The sequence below is a fragment of the Panulirus ornatus genome, chromosome 68 (assembly GCF_036320965.1).
Source record: "Panulirus ornatus isolate Po-2019 chromosome 68, ASM3632096v1, whole genome shotgun sequence".
NCBI classification, from domain to species: Eukaryota; Metazoa; Arthropoda; class Malacostraca; order Decapoda; family Palinuridae; genus Panulirus; species Panulirus ornatus.
This window is the reverse complement of record NC_092291.1, coordinates 27,238,540-27,254,635: the sequence shown is the minus strand read 5'-3', so window position 1 is coordinate 27,254,635 and position 16,096 is coordinate 27,238,540. Positions and strand designations below refer to the sequence as shown.

General features: G+C 41.8%; 1 protein-coding gene across 4 annotated transcripts in view; it reads right to left on the bottom strand.

Annotated features, from left to right (window-relative positions):
- The window catches only part of U2af38 (U2 small nuclear riboprotein auxiliary factor 38), a 238,072-nt gene extending 236,086 nt beyond the window's left edge, over positions 1-1,986 (bottom strand). For 2 of the 4 annotated variants that reach the window (XM_071659276.1, XM_071659279.1), the window contains exon 1: positions 1,902-1,980. In XM_071659276.1, the coding sequence (XP_071515377.1) occupies positions 1,902-1,945 (44 nt within the window). In that variant the 5' untranslated portion in view covers positions 1,946-1,980. Of the gene's footprint in view, positions 1-1,901 lie in introns of all 4 variants that reach the window. The other 2 variants (XM_071659278.1, XM_071659280.1) reach the window with 2 other exon arrangements.
- Positions 1,987-16,096: the final 14,110 nt, after the last annotated feature.

Sequence of the window (16,096 nt, the reverse complement as noted above, 5' to 3'; positions counted from 1 at the left end):
GCAAAAATCAATAAGTTTGAAGGTACAGATGTAAGGCATGGGCTGTGGACAATGTGTGGGTAGGATGGATTTATTGAAAATTAAATGTTTGAGGACATATGTGGTGTGAGACAGTTTGTTTGAAAAAATAATAAAAGGGTGCAATAATAAAGAGAGTGAGGGTGAGAGAGCTAAAGAGTGTGCTGAAATGTTCTGGACATATGGAGAGAATGAGTGAGGAAAGGTTGGAAAAGAACTAAAGGGAACAACGAGAAGTGGGAGACCAAATTGGAGGTGAACAATGGAGTAAAAAAAAGTTTTGAGTGATCGGGACCTCAACATTTATCAGGGTGAAAGGTATGCATGGGGTAGAGTGCATTGGAACAACATGGTATACAAGGGTCAACGTGCAGTCAATGGATTAAACCAGGGCATGTGAAGAGTTGGGGTAAACTAAGGAAAGGCTCTGTGGATCCTGGTAAAGGATAGAGAGGCATGGTTTCGATGCATTACATACAACAGCTAAAGAATGGACGTGAGCTAAAACATCTTTTATTCGTCAGTTACTGGTGCTACCTCTCTAATATGGGAAATGGTGATCAAGTATGAACAAAAATTAGACAAAACAGATTTGTATAAGTGTTTGTCACATTGCACCCTACTGTGCCTGGCAGCCTTTTCATCAGCATTAAAATGAAAATAGGTGGTTTTAAAATATTTTGTGTTTTCTCCATATGAGGGAAGGTCCAGCATACATTAACCCTGAGAATTTATGTTCTGACACAGGATTCTTTGGAGTGTCTTGTGCTCTTATTTGGTGTCAAATTTATTCACTTTTTGTAAAGGGTATTACCATTCGTTCAAAACGTGAGACACATTTTCTGTCCATCTTATCAAATTATTGACTTCTTAAAGATGTTTCAACTTTTATATCTATATCCCTGCTACCAAATGATGTCATATGTAAATATGGAAGAGTATCTTCTATGTGTGATATATGTAACAGAATAAGGTAATGTTAATATATTTCTTCTATACATCTCAGGAACAGGGGAATGTTAAATGAGGTTTTCATGAATTATGATGATTTATCACAAATGATATATTTCCTTTTTCATACGTAAACTCCATATTTTCCCTAATACACATAATCCTCTTACCTCTTACTCTTTTTAATGACAAATTAAAATAAAATGCTTTAAACCATGCTCTTAATGTTGAGTCTAAACAGTAAATCAGCTATGCTTAACAAAATCACTTAATCTCTAAAGACACTTTTTCTGCATACATAAGCTGTAATTTATGGTACTACAAAATCTAATTCCTTGGGCCAATGGGTAACCAAAAGAAAGCATTTGCATCGAGCAGTTTACAATCCTCTGGCGAACAGGCCTTGGCTCCTAGTCCCTGACCAGGAGACCAGTTTCAAGGTACAAGATGCCACCCCATCCTCCTCGATCATAAGCAATATGCACACTTAGCCTGAAATCAATCGTCTAAGCTAAAAAGCTTACGCCAAGTCTGTTGCTTAGTTATCTTAGTAACGTAACTATTTAAGCCGTTAAGAATCGTTCCATGCCCAAGCAGTTTAGGAAAGAAAAGATCCCTGTCCAATGTGAAGGAGCTATCTCCTCCTACGTTACCAGTGAGGGAAGTAATATATCCCTCCTTGATCTAAAAGCTTAAACGTATAAGTACTCCTTCCTAACTTTAAAATTTAAGACGGAAGGGCTGCCACACTTTAATATATTTATACTTCCCCTCAACTGCATATATTTCCAGACATCCAGAGCGGCTCCAACAGAATATGTAAATACAGTAAATAAACTTTCCAGAGGTATAAGAAGTATACTATAGTAAAATATGGGGATACAAATAATAAAAACAAGAACAAAGTCTAGCAATCTAATCAATTTCCTTACTTATCCTTTTCAGTGCCAAAAATCGATGCAAGATACTCTGCCATGTTTACAAACTTTGGCTGCAAACAGACACGATGGTTCTTTTATACTTTGTTTGAAACATTTGTCATTTTAATTTTAGATATATAAAGTAGGAACTGTACAAATAGTGATGATGAATGAAAATGTCTATACATACATTCTAATATTAGGTTGATGCGTTAATGCTTTCGGATGATATGTGACTTTCCCTACTTATATATGAATAGAGATAGATATGGAGAGGTAAATGAATATGTATATTTTCCGCCCAGGGAAGTACTATTCTCGTACTAAAATGATAATCGGGACCGTCCTACACCCTTTAAGTTAGTCGGTTGTAGAAACTAGCCGCATACAGATTCATTAATTTCGTTTAAATTGGATATCAACAATATGAAAGGAGTGCAAAGCATGCGACAAGGTTGGTGAAAGGTTTGAGATATCTAATCATCAGGAACAACTTGAGTTATTACATCTACACCCACTGTACCAAAAAAAAAAAAAAAAAAAGCGCGTGGGGACATGATAGTATTCAAGTTCTTGAATGGGATGGCACGAGTGAAGGGTAAGGCTTTTACAGAACTACAAAAGGTCATAATTATGAGCTGAAAAAACTACGATGTAGATCTGAGAAGCTATTCCTTTCTTTTACGAACTTGTATTTTTGATTGCTGTTATCACTCTCCAAATGCCCTGACTTTTACGTACATATTCAATCTTTCCCGTTGTAGCTTCACTATCTATCCTCCCCCCCACCCCCTCTCCTTCATTCATCTGACCAAACTCCTGTAAACGTATCTGCTTAACGTCACCTCTCCTCCAGCAGGATGAACAAGTAGACTCTTGACGGATGTTTTCATATTATATCGATCGTGGATTTTGTATATATACTTTATGTAATTAAAAATACGAATATCGCAAAACAACTGGATCGCTTCTCTCCCGCTCTTGCTTTTTGCATGCTTTGCTAATGGTTTGTACATGTGCGCGATGCGACAGCATAGCTAGCTCTACGAGCGGGCTGTACGGCTAGGCCAGGCGGCCGCCCGGCTAAGCAACCGGTAGCATGTCTGCATTGGCGCCAAGCGCTTTGTTTGAAACGGTACGGCGTGTGTACATCGGGGACTTAATCGGTGAGTTTTGGATGAAGGCTTAATTGTTTCAAATTAATAAGCGTGTCGGACCATCTATCTTTTGTTTGTGTGTGCCCATGGATATTTAATCGGAAACGAGCGCAAGGTTTGCCGTCGATATCTGCAGTTTCAACTAACCCTGGCGCGGCAAGTTACAGTGTGTGCTGGTTGTGTAATACACTCTACCGTATGTTTAGACTTGAATGTGACAACGCGTGCATAGTCTGTATTGGAGCCGCATCACGGATAATTCTAATTGATTCGTAATGGAGGTTGAAAGAGACGCTAACGTGAAATTGATTGATGTTGGAATCAAGAATAAGTTTAACTGGCGCTGGCTTGAGGCCAAAGATAATACTGGATCTTTCTTGTCGGATTACATTCGTAAACTTAATGTGGCAGGGAAAGTATTGTGCAAAGTGTACAACCAAACCATTTCATATGGCAGTGCAGGAATGAAGGCACTTGTGAAACATGGCAACTGTGATGCACATAAGAGAGCAAAGAAGATACAGGACACCAACCAAACACTACCTGCAGTCTTTAAAGCTGCTAATGCAGTAGAGTCAGGGAAGGCTGGCAAAGGAGCTATACTAGTATATGGAGATAAGGACAGGCCCTGCACTTTACCATACGGTGCTCCTCCAAATGTTTACCAATCGGCTACATGTTCTGGTAAGAGAGATGGCCGTTTACCAAATGTTTCTTACGCAGATAGGAAAGGAAATGTAGAAGCCATGGTTGTGTCCTTCATTGTTGAAAATAACTTGCCATTTACAATGACGTCAAAGTTACTAGACATTGCAAAGGAGCTTGCAAGAGATAACAAAGTTTTGCAAGGTATGTCACCAGACAGGACTTCATGTACATATAAACTTAGAGATGGACTTGCAGCGGTGTATCATAAACGTCTAGTTTCAGACCTGAAGAAGAGCAAATTTTCCATTAATATTGATGAATGTACAGCAAAATATAACAAGCGGGTGTTAAGCGTACTTGTTTCATATTTTGCTGAGAACCTTGGAATGTGTATTGTTCAACACTACATGTCAGTAAAGATGACAACTGTGAATGCTACAACTGTATATGAAGCCGTAACCAAGGCATTCAAGGAAGATGACATTCCTTTGGAGAATGTGGTATCGTCATTGAGTGACTCAGCAGCATACATGCGAGGCAAAAACTCTGGATTTGAGAAGAGAATGCGTAAAGTAGCACCAAATATGCTAGACATAGACGGGGACTTGTGCCATCACATCCACAACGCTGTCAAGAAGTTCTGCGAACATTTCGATATGCTTCTGAAAGGCTATCAGATGACCTCTTTCATGACTTTCACTACAGTCCTGATTTACAAGAACATTTAAATGACATACGTGAATTGCTGGGTATATCTTGTAAAATTCCAACGGAAAGGATTGCACATCGATGGCTATCATCTTACGATGTAACATGCAGGAATGTTGAAATGTTAGATGCCTTCACCGTCTTCTACTTTGCATGGATGGATGTTAGCAATATCTCTGCATGTGAATACATAGTTAATGACATCATCAGGAAAGCTGATCCTGCAAAGTTTCTAGAGAACAGAAGCAGCTTGACAGAATTTTCATCAAACTCAAATCCAAGCAACTAACACCTCAAGGACTTTCGAGGAAGAAACGGATTGTTCAACGGCTCTTTTACCAGCGTCAACTTACCCATGCATGTATGTACCTGTGCTGCAGTGTCTTGCCTATGTTCAAGAGCAAAAGGAACCTATGGTTCATAAAGCCCATGATGAACTCACAGAGCATTTTAGAAGTTTCTTAGCATGCTTCCTGAAACATGAGACATTGTCTGATTTGACCGCCAGACAGCTAGCTGACTTAGTCATCAGTGATGGAAATCTGAAGTGCTCAAGGATGTTTTTAGGTACAAGATGTGAACACACTCGTTCAAATGAAGCCTGAAGACATCAAGTCACTCCTCAGCAAAGTTAGGAATGCTTATAAGAATGCTGGTATCTATCTGCAAGGAAAGCTATCTCTGAAAAACAAGCTGCTCAAGTTGTTGTCAGCTATTGACCCCAAAGCACAAGGACACTCAGTCACCTTTTCATATCTTCAGGACCTGCCAAAGGAAATGAAAATAACATTATCTCCCTCAGAGAAAGATCAGTACAATCTGCAGGCAGCAAATATTCAGCTGGACAAATCTCTGCCTCCAGTAGAAGGCAGAACTGATATGTGGTGGGCAGTTACACTGAAGAAGTATCCAGCACTGAGACATGTCATTGCACCAGCACTGAGCATCTTCACCGGCCCAAGAATAGAACAGTCCTTCAGTATAATGAACAATGTAATTAATAAAACTACTAATAGACTGAACATTGACACATTCAATGCTATTCAAACTGTAAAGTTTGATCTTGCTACAAATGAGTCTTCAGTCCAAAGGTATCACAGAGGAGATAAGTTGACTTCACCAGTTGACCAGTCAGTGGCACATTATATGAGAACAGCGTATGAAAGACACAAGAGAAAGCAAACAGAACCTCCCAGCACTAGTTCATCCACCAGCCTCCATTGAAGAAGAAAATCACCCACACAAGGACGGCAACATCAAGTGTCCACAATGCAACCAGCAAACTAAAGGCCAAAGTATTCCAGCAGCACAATCAGTATGTTCAACAGACCAAGAGAAAACACTAGGTGAGTTAAAGTTTTTAATAATAGGACAAAAATATGAAATATTTTTGTCAAATGAAAGGTTTTAAAAACATTGTAAATGGTTCAAAATTAGGCTGAGAATGCATCAGAGAGCATCTAAAACCCCAGAGCTTCCAGGGCCCTGAGGCGGGCCCTGGACCCCGGCCGCATGGGACTTCGCGCTCGTGATGTGCGCGCTTTGCGCACATATTGCCCCTTTTTCCGCCTACTAATAATTTTTAGGCCCTAGAGACATTTGCCACTGGCATCCCTGAGTATGGAGACCGAACTACTGAAGCATATTCCGCGTTGGCTTGAACATGTATATACCTTCTTGAAAAGTCCCTTGTGTATGTTTTGAAGGTTTTTTTTTCTTTTTTTTTTTTTTGCTTTGTCGCTGTCTCCCGCGTTTGCGAGGTAGCGCAAGGAAACAGACGAAAGAAATGGCCCAACCCACCCCCATACACATGTATATACATACACGTCCACACGCGCAAATATACATACCTACACAGCTTTCCATGGTTTACCCCAGACGCTTCACATGCCCTGATTCAATCCACTGACAGCACGTCAACCCCGGTATACCACATCGATCCAATTCACTCTATTCCTTGCCCTCCTTTCACCCTCCTGCATGTTAAGGCCCCGATCACACAAAATCTTTTTCACTCCATCTTTCCACCTCCAATTTGGTCTCCCACTTCTCCTCGTTCCCTCCACCTCCGACACATATATCCTCTTGGTCAATCTATCCTCACTCATTCTCTCCATGTGCCCAAACCATTTCAAAACACCCTCTTCTGCTCTCTCAACCACGCTCTTTTTATTTCCACACATCTCTCTTACAATTACATGACTTACTCGATCAAACCACCTCACACCACACATTGTTCTCAAACATCTCATTTCCAGCACATCCACGATCCTGCGCACAACTCTATCCACAGCCCACGCCTCGCAACCATACAACATTGTTGGAACCACTATTCCTTCAAACATACCCATTTTTGCTTTCCGAGATAATGTTCTCGACTTCCACACATTCTTCAAGGCTCCCAGGATTTTCGCCCCCTCCCCCACCCTATGATCCACTTCCGCTTCCATGGTTCCATCCGCTGCCAGATCCACTCCCAGATATCTAAAACACTTTACTTCCTCCAGTTTTTCTCCATTTAAACTTACCTCCCAATTGACTTGACCCTCAACCCTACTGTACCTAATAACCTTGCTCTTATTCACATTTACTCTTAACTTTCTTCTTTCACACACTCCACCAAACTCAGTCACCAGCTTTTGCAGTTTCTCACATGAATCAGCCACCAGCGCTGTATCATCAGCGAACAACAACTGACTCACTTCCCAAGCTCTCTCATCCACAACAGACTTCATACTTGCCCCTCTTTCCAAAACTCTTGCATTCACCTCCCTAACAACCCCATCCATAAACAAATTAAACAACCATGGAGACATCACACACCCCTGCCGCAAACCTACATTCACTGAGAACCAGTCACTTTCCTCTCTTCCTACACGTACACATGCCTTACATCCTCGATAAAAACTTTCCACTGCTTCTAACAACTTGCCTCCCACACCATATATTCTTAATACTTTCCACAGAGCATCTCTATCAGCTCTATCTTATGCCTTCTCCAGATCCATAAATGCTACATGCAAATCCATTTGCTTTTCTAAGTATTTCTCACATACATTCTTCAAAGCAAACACCTGATCCACACATCCTCTACCACTTCTGAAACCACACTGCTCTTCCCCAATCTGATGCTCTGTACATGCCTTCATCCTCTCAATCAATACCCTCCCATATAATTTACCAGGAATACTCAACAAACTTATACCTCCGAAATTTGAGCACTCACTCTTATCCCCTTTGCCTTTGTACAATGGCACTATGCACGCATTCCGCCAATCCTCAGGCACCTCACCATGAGTCATACATACATTAAATAACCTTACCAACCAGTCAATAATACAGTCACCCCCTTTTTTAATAAATTCCACTGCAATACCATCCAAACCTGCTGCCTTGCCGGCTTTCATCTTCCGCAAAGCTTTTACTACCTCTTCTCTGTTTACCAAATCATTTTCCCTAACCCTCTCACTTTGCACACCACCTCGACCAAAACACCCTATATCTGCCACTCTATCATCAAACACATTCAACAAACCTTCAAAATACTCACTCCATCTCCTTCTCACATCATCACTACTTGTTATCACCTCCTCATTTGCGCCCTTCACTGAAGTTCCCATTTGCTCCCTTGTCTTACGCACTTTATTTACCTCCTTCCAGAACATCTTTTTATTCTCCCTAAAATTTAATGATACTCTCTCACCCCAACTCTCATTTGCCCTCTTTTTCACCTCTTGCACCTTTCTCTTGACCTCCTGTCTCTTTCTTTTATACATCTCCCACTCAATTGCATTTTTTCCCTGCAAAAATCGTCCAAATGCCTCTCTCTTCTCTTTCACTAATAATCTTACATCTTCATCCCACCACTCACTACCCTTTCTAATCAACCCACCTCCCACTCTTCTCATGCCACAAGCATCTTTTGCGCAATCCATCACTGATTCCCTAAATACATCCCATTCCTCCCCCACTCCCCTTACTTCCATTGTTCTCACCTTTTTCCATTCTGTACTCAGTCTCTCCTGGTACTTCCTCACACAAGTCTCCTTCCCAAGCTCACTTACTCTCACCACCCTCTTCACCCCAACATTCACTCCTCTTTTCTGAAAACCCATACAAATCTTCACCTTAGCCTCCACAAGATAATGATCAGACATCCCTCCAGTTGCACCTCTCAGCACATTAACATCCAAAAGTCTCTCTTTCGCGCGCCTGTCAATTAACACGTCATCCAATAACGCTGCCTGGCCGTCTCTCCTACTTACATACGTATACTTATGTATATCTCGCTTTTTAAACCAGGTATTCCCAATCACCAGTCCTTTTTCAGCACATAAATCTAGAAGCTCTTCACCATTTCCATTTACAACACTGAACACCCCATGTATACCAATTATTTGAAGGTAGTTATGACAAAAGACCAAAGCATAATTAGCTTGCTTCATGATTCCCACATGCGATTTGACTGCGGTTGGTTTGGCGTAATGGCAGCTCCAAAGTCTCTTTTTCAATTTGATTCTTTGTAACTAGTTTCCACCAGTCACATCCTTATAATGGCACCTCCACCTTCGCTTAACGAAACATTGTAATCCAGGTAATCTTTCACAGCCTACTTGGTCCGCCATCATAATTGACTCTCGGCGACATGAGCGACAGATTAGGCTTATCAGCCATGTTACTTGCCCATACCTCAGTGTCGCATCGTTTTATCAGCCCTTCTTAGCACGCTGATATGAGATGACCCAGGAGGCCCTCATAAGTTGTTACGCATCACCTCAAGGGTAAATCAAGCCTTGTAATCATGTTGTACATTGTTTTTGTTGTTGTTCGTTGGGGTTTAGGGCCATCGACCTGTGAGGAAGGTCATTAGGTCTGCAGCCCTAATTGATATGTGATTGAAATCATCCCTGAATACCTATTCTAAAAAAAAAATAGAATAGAAAAATAGGAAAAGTATAATTCTAATATTATGATAAAGATGAATTATAATTAAAAATGAATAATTGAAAGAAACTCAGCAGTGTTCCTCCCTGCCGCCGCAGCAGCACCACGGATCTGGGCAACCTGTAGCATCTCAACCTTGAGCAACATTTCCCTTGACATGTCAATATAATGTTGCTGTGTTGTCGGTGTCTCTGTAAGCCTCGTTCACTTCTCACCATCACGAAAGAAGTTGGACACAGACATCCCTAAAGTTTACATTTTTTCTGTTTCTAATCTTTAATCTTCATTCGTGTTAAATCTGACCACGTACTGCATTCTATTTAGATCTCTTTGCAATATTTCTACTTGCTCTTTACCTCATCCTTGGTTTGCATCAACGGCAAACAGTTCAAGACTCATTTTCATCTGGATAATCGACGCAGGTAAAATACATCGATAGTCCCAGAGGGAACCCACTCAAGCCTAGTACGTGAAGATTGTTTCTTTTTTATGTTGAAGGCTCCAGTCACGGACTAAAGTTCATATCAAGGCCGGGCCTTAATTGAAAAATAGAGGGGTCAATGAAAGGGAAAAAGAGACAAGGGAAATTATTGACGAATTTTGAAAGAAAATAAAAACCTTTCTTTTAAGATGTGACAGGTCATGGATACTGGGAATGACATGAGAAAGTAGAGTTCCAAAGCTTCGATAGGGAAAGAAACAGTAATCAAAACGGTCAACTGTTGAGTAGCCAACGGCAAAACTAGTAATCATGTGACGCAGCAACTTGCCAAGTATTGCGTGGTCGTTAGTGGCAGGGGCATACAAACAACCAGCACTCAGGAGCAAAATTCAAAGTTATACCTATAAGAGAGGGAAAGTAAATCAACATTATGGCGTAGGTCAAGAGGGGTCAGGTCTGAAAGTTACCCAGGACAGTTGTAAGTCGAACCGCTTTCGGCTCAACTCGGTCAATGAAGGATGAAGAACTATGTCTAACCATAGCAGATGTGAAAACAGTACTCCGTGCAAGGATGAATCAAACCCTTGTGTAAACGGAGCAACTGTTCAGAAAAAATCGACATCTAAACAAGACACCCAGTTTCTCAGATGTACGCTTAGCTATTCCCGTAATGTGGGGTTTCCAAGAGAGAGAGAGAGAGAGAGAGAGAGAGAGAGAGAGAGAGAGAGAGAGAGAGAGAGAGTGGATGTTGCAGTAATAACAAGTATATTCATTGAGTCAAGAGGTGGAATTACGGAACCGTCAAAGGTAAGACGAGAATGTTAGGGAGTTTTCTATAGAGATATGGGCAGAAACTGGGCCTTTGAGGCATTAAACGTAAGTAGGTTTCGTCTGCCCCACTGAGATATCCTGTCTGAGTTTATTGAAGTTGTTTCAAGACGAGATGCAGATCGAGTGAGATAAGTAGCGGAAGTGAAGGGTGTGGGTAAATGCAGTGTTGAGTCGTCAGCGTATCAGTGCATTTGATTATTTGTGGAAGAGAGGAAATCGTTGGAAAAAAAAAAAGGAGAAAAAATGAAGGTGACAGGACAGACCTTTAAGGGACACTATTGCTGATGGAGAAAGGGGAGAATGATCCATCAATAACCACAGATACGTCGGCCGGAGAGGAAGCTAGATATGAAGGAGCAAAGTGAGGGAGGGAAGCCAAAGGAGAACTTGGAGATGGGACCCCGATGCAAAAGCTTTGGATATGTCGAGGGCAACTACACGTGACTACCCAAAATCTTTCAGGGATGATGATCAGACATTAGTGAAATAGGAAAATATATCACTAGAGGATTTTGCTTTACGGAAGCCACACTTGTGATTCAGAGAGAAGAGTAAGTTTCGAGGTGTCTAAGGGTAATATAGTTGAGGAGGGATTCAAAGACTTTGGAAATGGTAAATGTCAGTGCAATAGGACTATAGTTAGAGGGGTCAGAACGGTCACCCTTCTTAAGGATGGTATGTATCAATGCATGCTTCCAGGGAAAAAAAAGAGTTGTTTTTTAAAAATACGGAACAGACGAGGAAGTGCAAGTTCAGAGGCACACTCTTTCAGTACACGGGATGGTTGCCATCTGGACCATATGCCTTGCTTGCGTCCAGAGAGAGAGAAGCACTTTTCGGACAGTCCGAAAAGAGTTTACGGGAAGGAGCATGGGATTAATAAGAGGAACATCAAGGCGTGGAGGAATGTTAGAGTCATCCAAAGTGGAGTTAGAGGAGAAACGGGAACCAGAGTTGCTTAGTCTACGGGAGAGACAACTATAGTACCATCATAACGGAAAAGTGAAGGAAAAGTAGAGCGACAGAAGTTGCTAGAGATGCCCTTAGCTAAAGACCAGAAAGACCAATCAGTGGATGACGGGGAGAGGTTATCGCACTTCCTTTGAGTAAAGGAACGCTTTGCCTTACGGATAATGTGCTGAATGGGAGTAAGAAGGAGAGCTTCACCAAGCCTAATATGCCTGCTCCCTTTCCTGGATGGCCTCAGAACAGGAATGGTTGAACCATGGATTGGATGAGGAGGTCGTTTTGAGGAAGAGGGGATAAATGCCTCATTCCTGTAAGAGTAACCCCTGCTGTGCGTTTGGCAGAGACAGAAGCGGCACCAGATGAGGGGCAGTAATTCACCCATGGAAAGTCAGAAAAGATGTTCGTAAGTTATTCCAGTTAGCTTTGCTGAAGTGCCAGTATTTACATTTAGAAGGGGCTGCTGGAGGGGTAGATGTCGTTAGAATAGAAACATGAGTATGTGATCAGATGAACCAACTGGGGACGAGATTGTGTAGTTACAAAGGGATGGACTAGAGGTGAAAAACAGATCCAAATATTAGTAAAGTGGTCACAGCGGTCAGGGATATGGGTAAGATGGGACACCACCTGAGTCTAAGTGGAAAAAGAATATGTGTTCTCTGCTATCTCGCAGGTACATAACATTCAGGCACTTAAAACAGCTCTAGAAACAACCTTGAGATCCATCTTATCTTATCTTCCATGGAGATTATCGAAAGCCTTCGTACGGAGTCTAAGGTTAACATAGGTCCATACGCTTTAAAGAGCTATTTCAACACATATTGTACAATTACTATCCTGGGATAAAGGTATTGTATACTGTAAAGGATATTGAACAACCTAGATGAATAGATTTAGTCTTACCAGGTCACACTCGCAGGGTGATGGATGCACAAGACCGTAAGCTTAGAACGAGAGGGAGTGGGCTCTGCACACGACACCCTATTCAAGTTTGACTTGTAGTTAAGTAATACACTGACAACACTGAAGTAGATACACTGGGTAGGTGAATTAGGATCAAATGTTCCTGGATACAGTGCACAAACAAACTAAAGCAAAATTTTCAGCAATTACCCAAACAAATATTGGTACTCTATACTCTTTTCTTCTTACTTTACACACACACACACACACACACACACACACACACACACACACACACACACACACACACACACACACATATTTTTCTATACAAGCTCGCCCTTTCCCACGTGAGCGAGGAACATCATGAACGACCACTGGCATCATTTGCACATATCCCAAACTTTGATTGTCGTGGATGATATATTAAATTAGAGCCCACAATCTGCACCCAAGGCCAACAGACTACTTCATGATTTATCTTGACGGCTTAATATACCCTGCTTCAGCTCAGTGACAGCACGTCGCCTCGCGCATACCACACTGATCCAGTTCATTCTATCCAGTGCACGTCTGTAGCCCTTTCGAATAATCAGGTTTCTATAACCTAAGCCTCCTTCAATCCACCCATCCATCTCCCTCTCGATTCCTTCCACCCTCCAACTCCTACTCCTTCCATTAGTCCACATCAATACCAGAAATCTATATATTATGAGAAAATATATACTGACATGTTTTATTTTGCATTGTCAGTAAATGCAATGGACTCTGGTTTCCCGGTGTTACCAGAACCAGAATACATACCTACATGACAGATTTTATGTTTTCCATGGTAAACATAATGAACATGAACATGGCCCCTATTTCCCGGCCTCATAGGGTGCTAAGAATCTCCGGGTTTCCGCCTGAATCTACTGCCAATGAGAGGGAAGGCTCTGGCAGTAGTAGTACCGGCCCCTCCCATGACTTTTTCCTCTCTGTTTGACTTTCATCTTTTTCTGTTCACTATACCAACATTCGTGGTCTTTTTAGTAACCTCTCTTTTATTAAACACCATCTGTCAAGTACCTCTCCAAATATGTTACCTCTCTTTGAGACACATTTGTCTAATGATGTTCTTACTAGTCCCATTTTCATATCTAGCTATGACCTCCGCTCGCGATTTCGGTTCAAAGGTGGTGCTTATTCCAACATCAACACACATGTTTCACGCTTCAAGGACCTTGAGTCCCCAAATTTTGATGTTATATGGGTTGTGGTATTTTTCCCAAATACCACAATTGTCCTCTGTTTCGCCTATTGCTCTCCTAATTCTACAAATTTTATATCTATCTTCGACTATCTAAACTCCCGCCCTGAGACTATGGCATTCTATCATCCGCAAACCGAGATCCTCTGCCTTGGGATTCAACATTCACCATAGGGAATGGTTGAATTTCTACCATACGGAGGGTGGAGGGATCGAACCCCTGACGTTCTCCATGCTCAATGATTAAGAGCAAATCATCTTACACCTTACCCACATTCCTGACCGCTCTGACCACTAGTCCTTCCCACTGCAACTACGCAATCTTACCCCTATTTGGTTCATCTGACCACACTTTCATAAATGTATCTATTTCAACGGCACCTCCCCTCTAGCAGTCCCTTTAAGCATAAATACTGGCACCTCAACAGAGGTTATTCTTTCGGGAATGGAGACATCCCCTCTTCCTCCAAGACGACCTCCTCATCCAATCCATGGTTCAACCGTTCCTATTCTGGGGACATTCAGGCAAGGGATTAGGTCATACTGGGATTGGCAAGACTCACCTTCCTGACTCCCATTCAGATTTAATCACTGCCCGTAATCATTGCAAGCATATTACCCGAGAGGCAATGCCTTCCTTTATTCAAAGATGGTGCGATAACTTCTCTCCGTCATCCTCAGATAAGTCTTTCTGGTCTTTAGCTGAGGGCATTTCTAGCAACTTCTGTCGCTCTACCTTTCCTTCACTTTTCCGTTCTGACGGTACTGTAGCTGTCCTTCCCGTAGACAAAGCAACTTTCTTTGGTTCCCGTTTTTCCTCTAACACCACCTTGGACGAACTCTAACATTCCTTCACTCCCTAATGCTCCTCTTACTAATCCCATGCCTCTTCCCGTAAACTCTTTTTGGACTGTCCGAAAAGTACTTCTCTCTCTGGAAACAAGCAAGTCTTATGGTCTTGGTGGCAGCCATCCCCATGTACTGAAAGAGTGTGCCTCTGAACTAGCACCTGTGCTTGCTCGTCTGTTTTGTTTCTATCAAAAAAACAAATTTTTCTTCTCCTTGGAAGTATGCATTGATACATCCCATCTTAGACTAAGAAGAGTGACCGTTCTGACCCCTTTAACTATCGTCCTACTGCCTTAACATCTACCATTTCCAAAGTTTTTGAATCCCTTCTCAACTCCCAAATTCTTAAACACTTCGAAACTCACAGTCTTGTCTCTGATCACCTGTAAGGCGAGATCCACTGGTGATGTGTTTTCCTATCTCACTAATGTTTGGTCATCATTCCTGAAAGATTTTGGGGAGTCATGTGTAGTTGCCCTCGACATATCCAAAGCTTTTGCATCGGGGTCCCATCTCCAAGTTCCTCTCTTTTGGCTTCCCTCCCTCACTTTGCTCCTTCATATCTAGCTTCCTCTCCGGCCGACGTATCTGTGGTTATTGATGGATCATTCTCCCCTCTTTCTCCATCAGCAGTGGTGTCCCTTAAAGGTCTGTCCTGTCACCTTCATTTTTCTCCTTTTTTTTTTTTTCAACGACTTCCTCTCTTCCACAAATAATCAAATGCACTAATACGCTGACGACTCAACACCCACACCCTTCACTTCTGCTACTTATCTCACTCGATCTGCTTCTCGTCTTGACACAGCTTCTTCAATAAATTCAGACTTGGATAGGATATCTCGGTGGGGCAGACGAAACTTACTTAAACTTAATGCCTCTAAGACCCAGTTTCTGTCATTTCTCTATAGAAAACTTCCGACAACTCTCGTTTCTCCTTTGACAGTTCTGTAATGCCACCTCTTGACTCACTGAACACATTTGGTAACATTCACTCTCTCTTGGAAGCCCCACATTACGGGAATAGCTAAGTGTGCCTTTAAGAAACGGTGTCTTGTCTGGATGTCGAAATTTCTTTTCTTCTGAACAGTTGCTCCGTTTATTCAAAGGATTGATTAGTTCCTATATGGGAATACTGCTCTCACATCTGGGGTGGTTCTAGCTCTGCATCTTTCATTGACAGAGTTGATTCGAAAGCGGTTTGACGTATAAACTGTCCCATGTGACTCAAACTTGACCCTTTTGCCCTACGCCGCAATTTTGATTCACTTTTGTTCTTCTATAGGTATCACTTTGGATTTTGACTGCTTGTGTGCCCTTACCACTAACTAGACCACGCAATACTTGGCAAGCTGCTGCATCACATGATTACTGTGTGGCCGTTGGCTGTTTTGGTAACTGTTTCCCTACACCTCAAAGCTGTGGGACTCTACCTTCCCACGTCTTTTCCAATACTTATGACTTGGTATATTTTGACAGACAGGTTTTTTTTTTTACCTCCTCCACAATT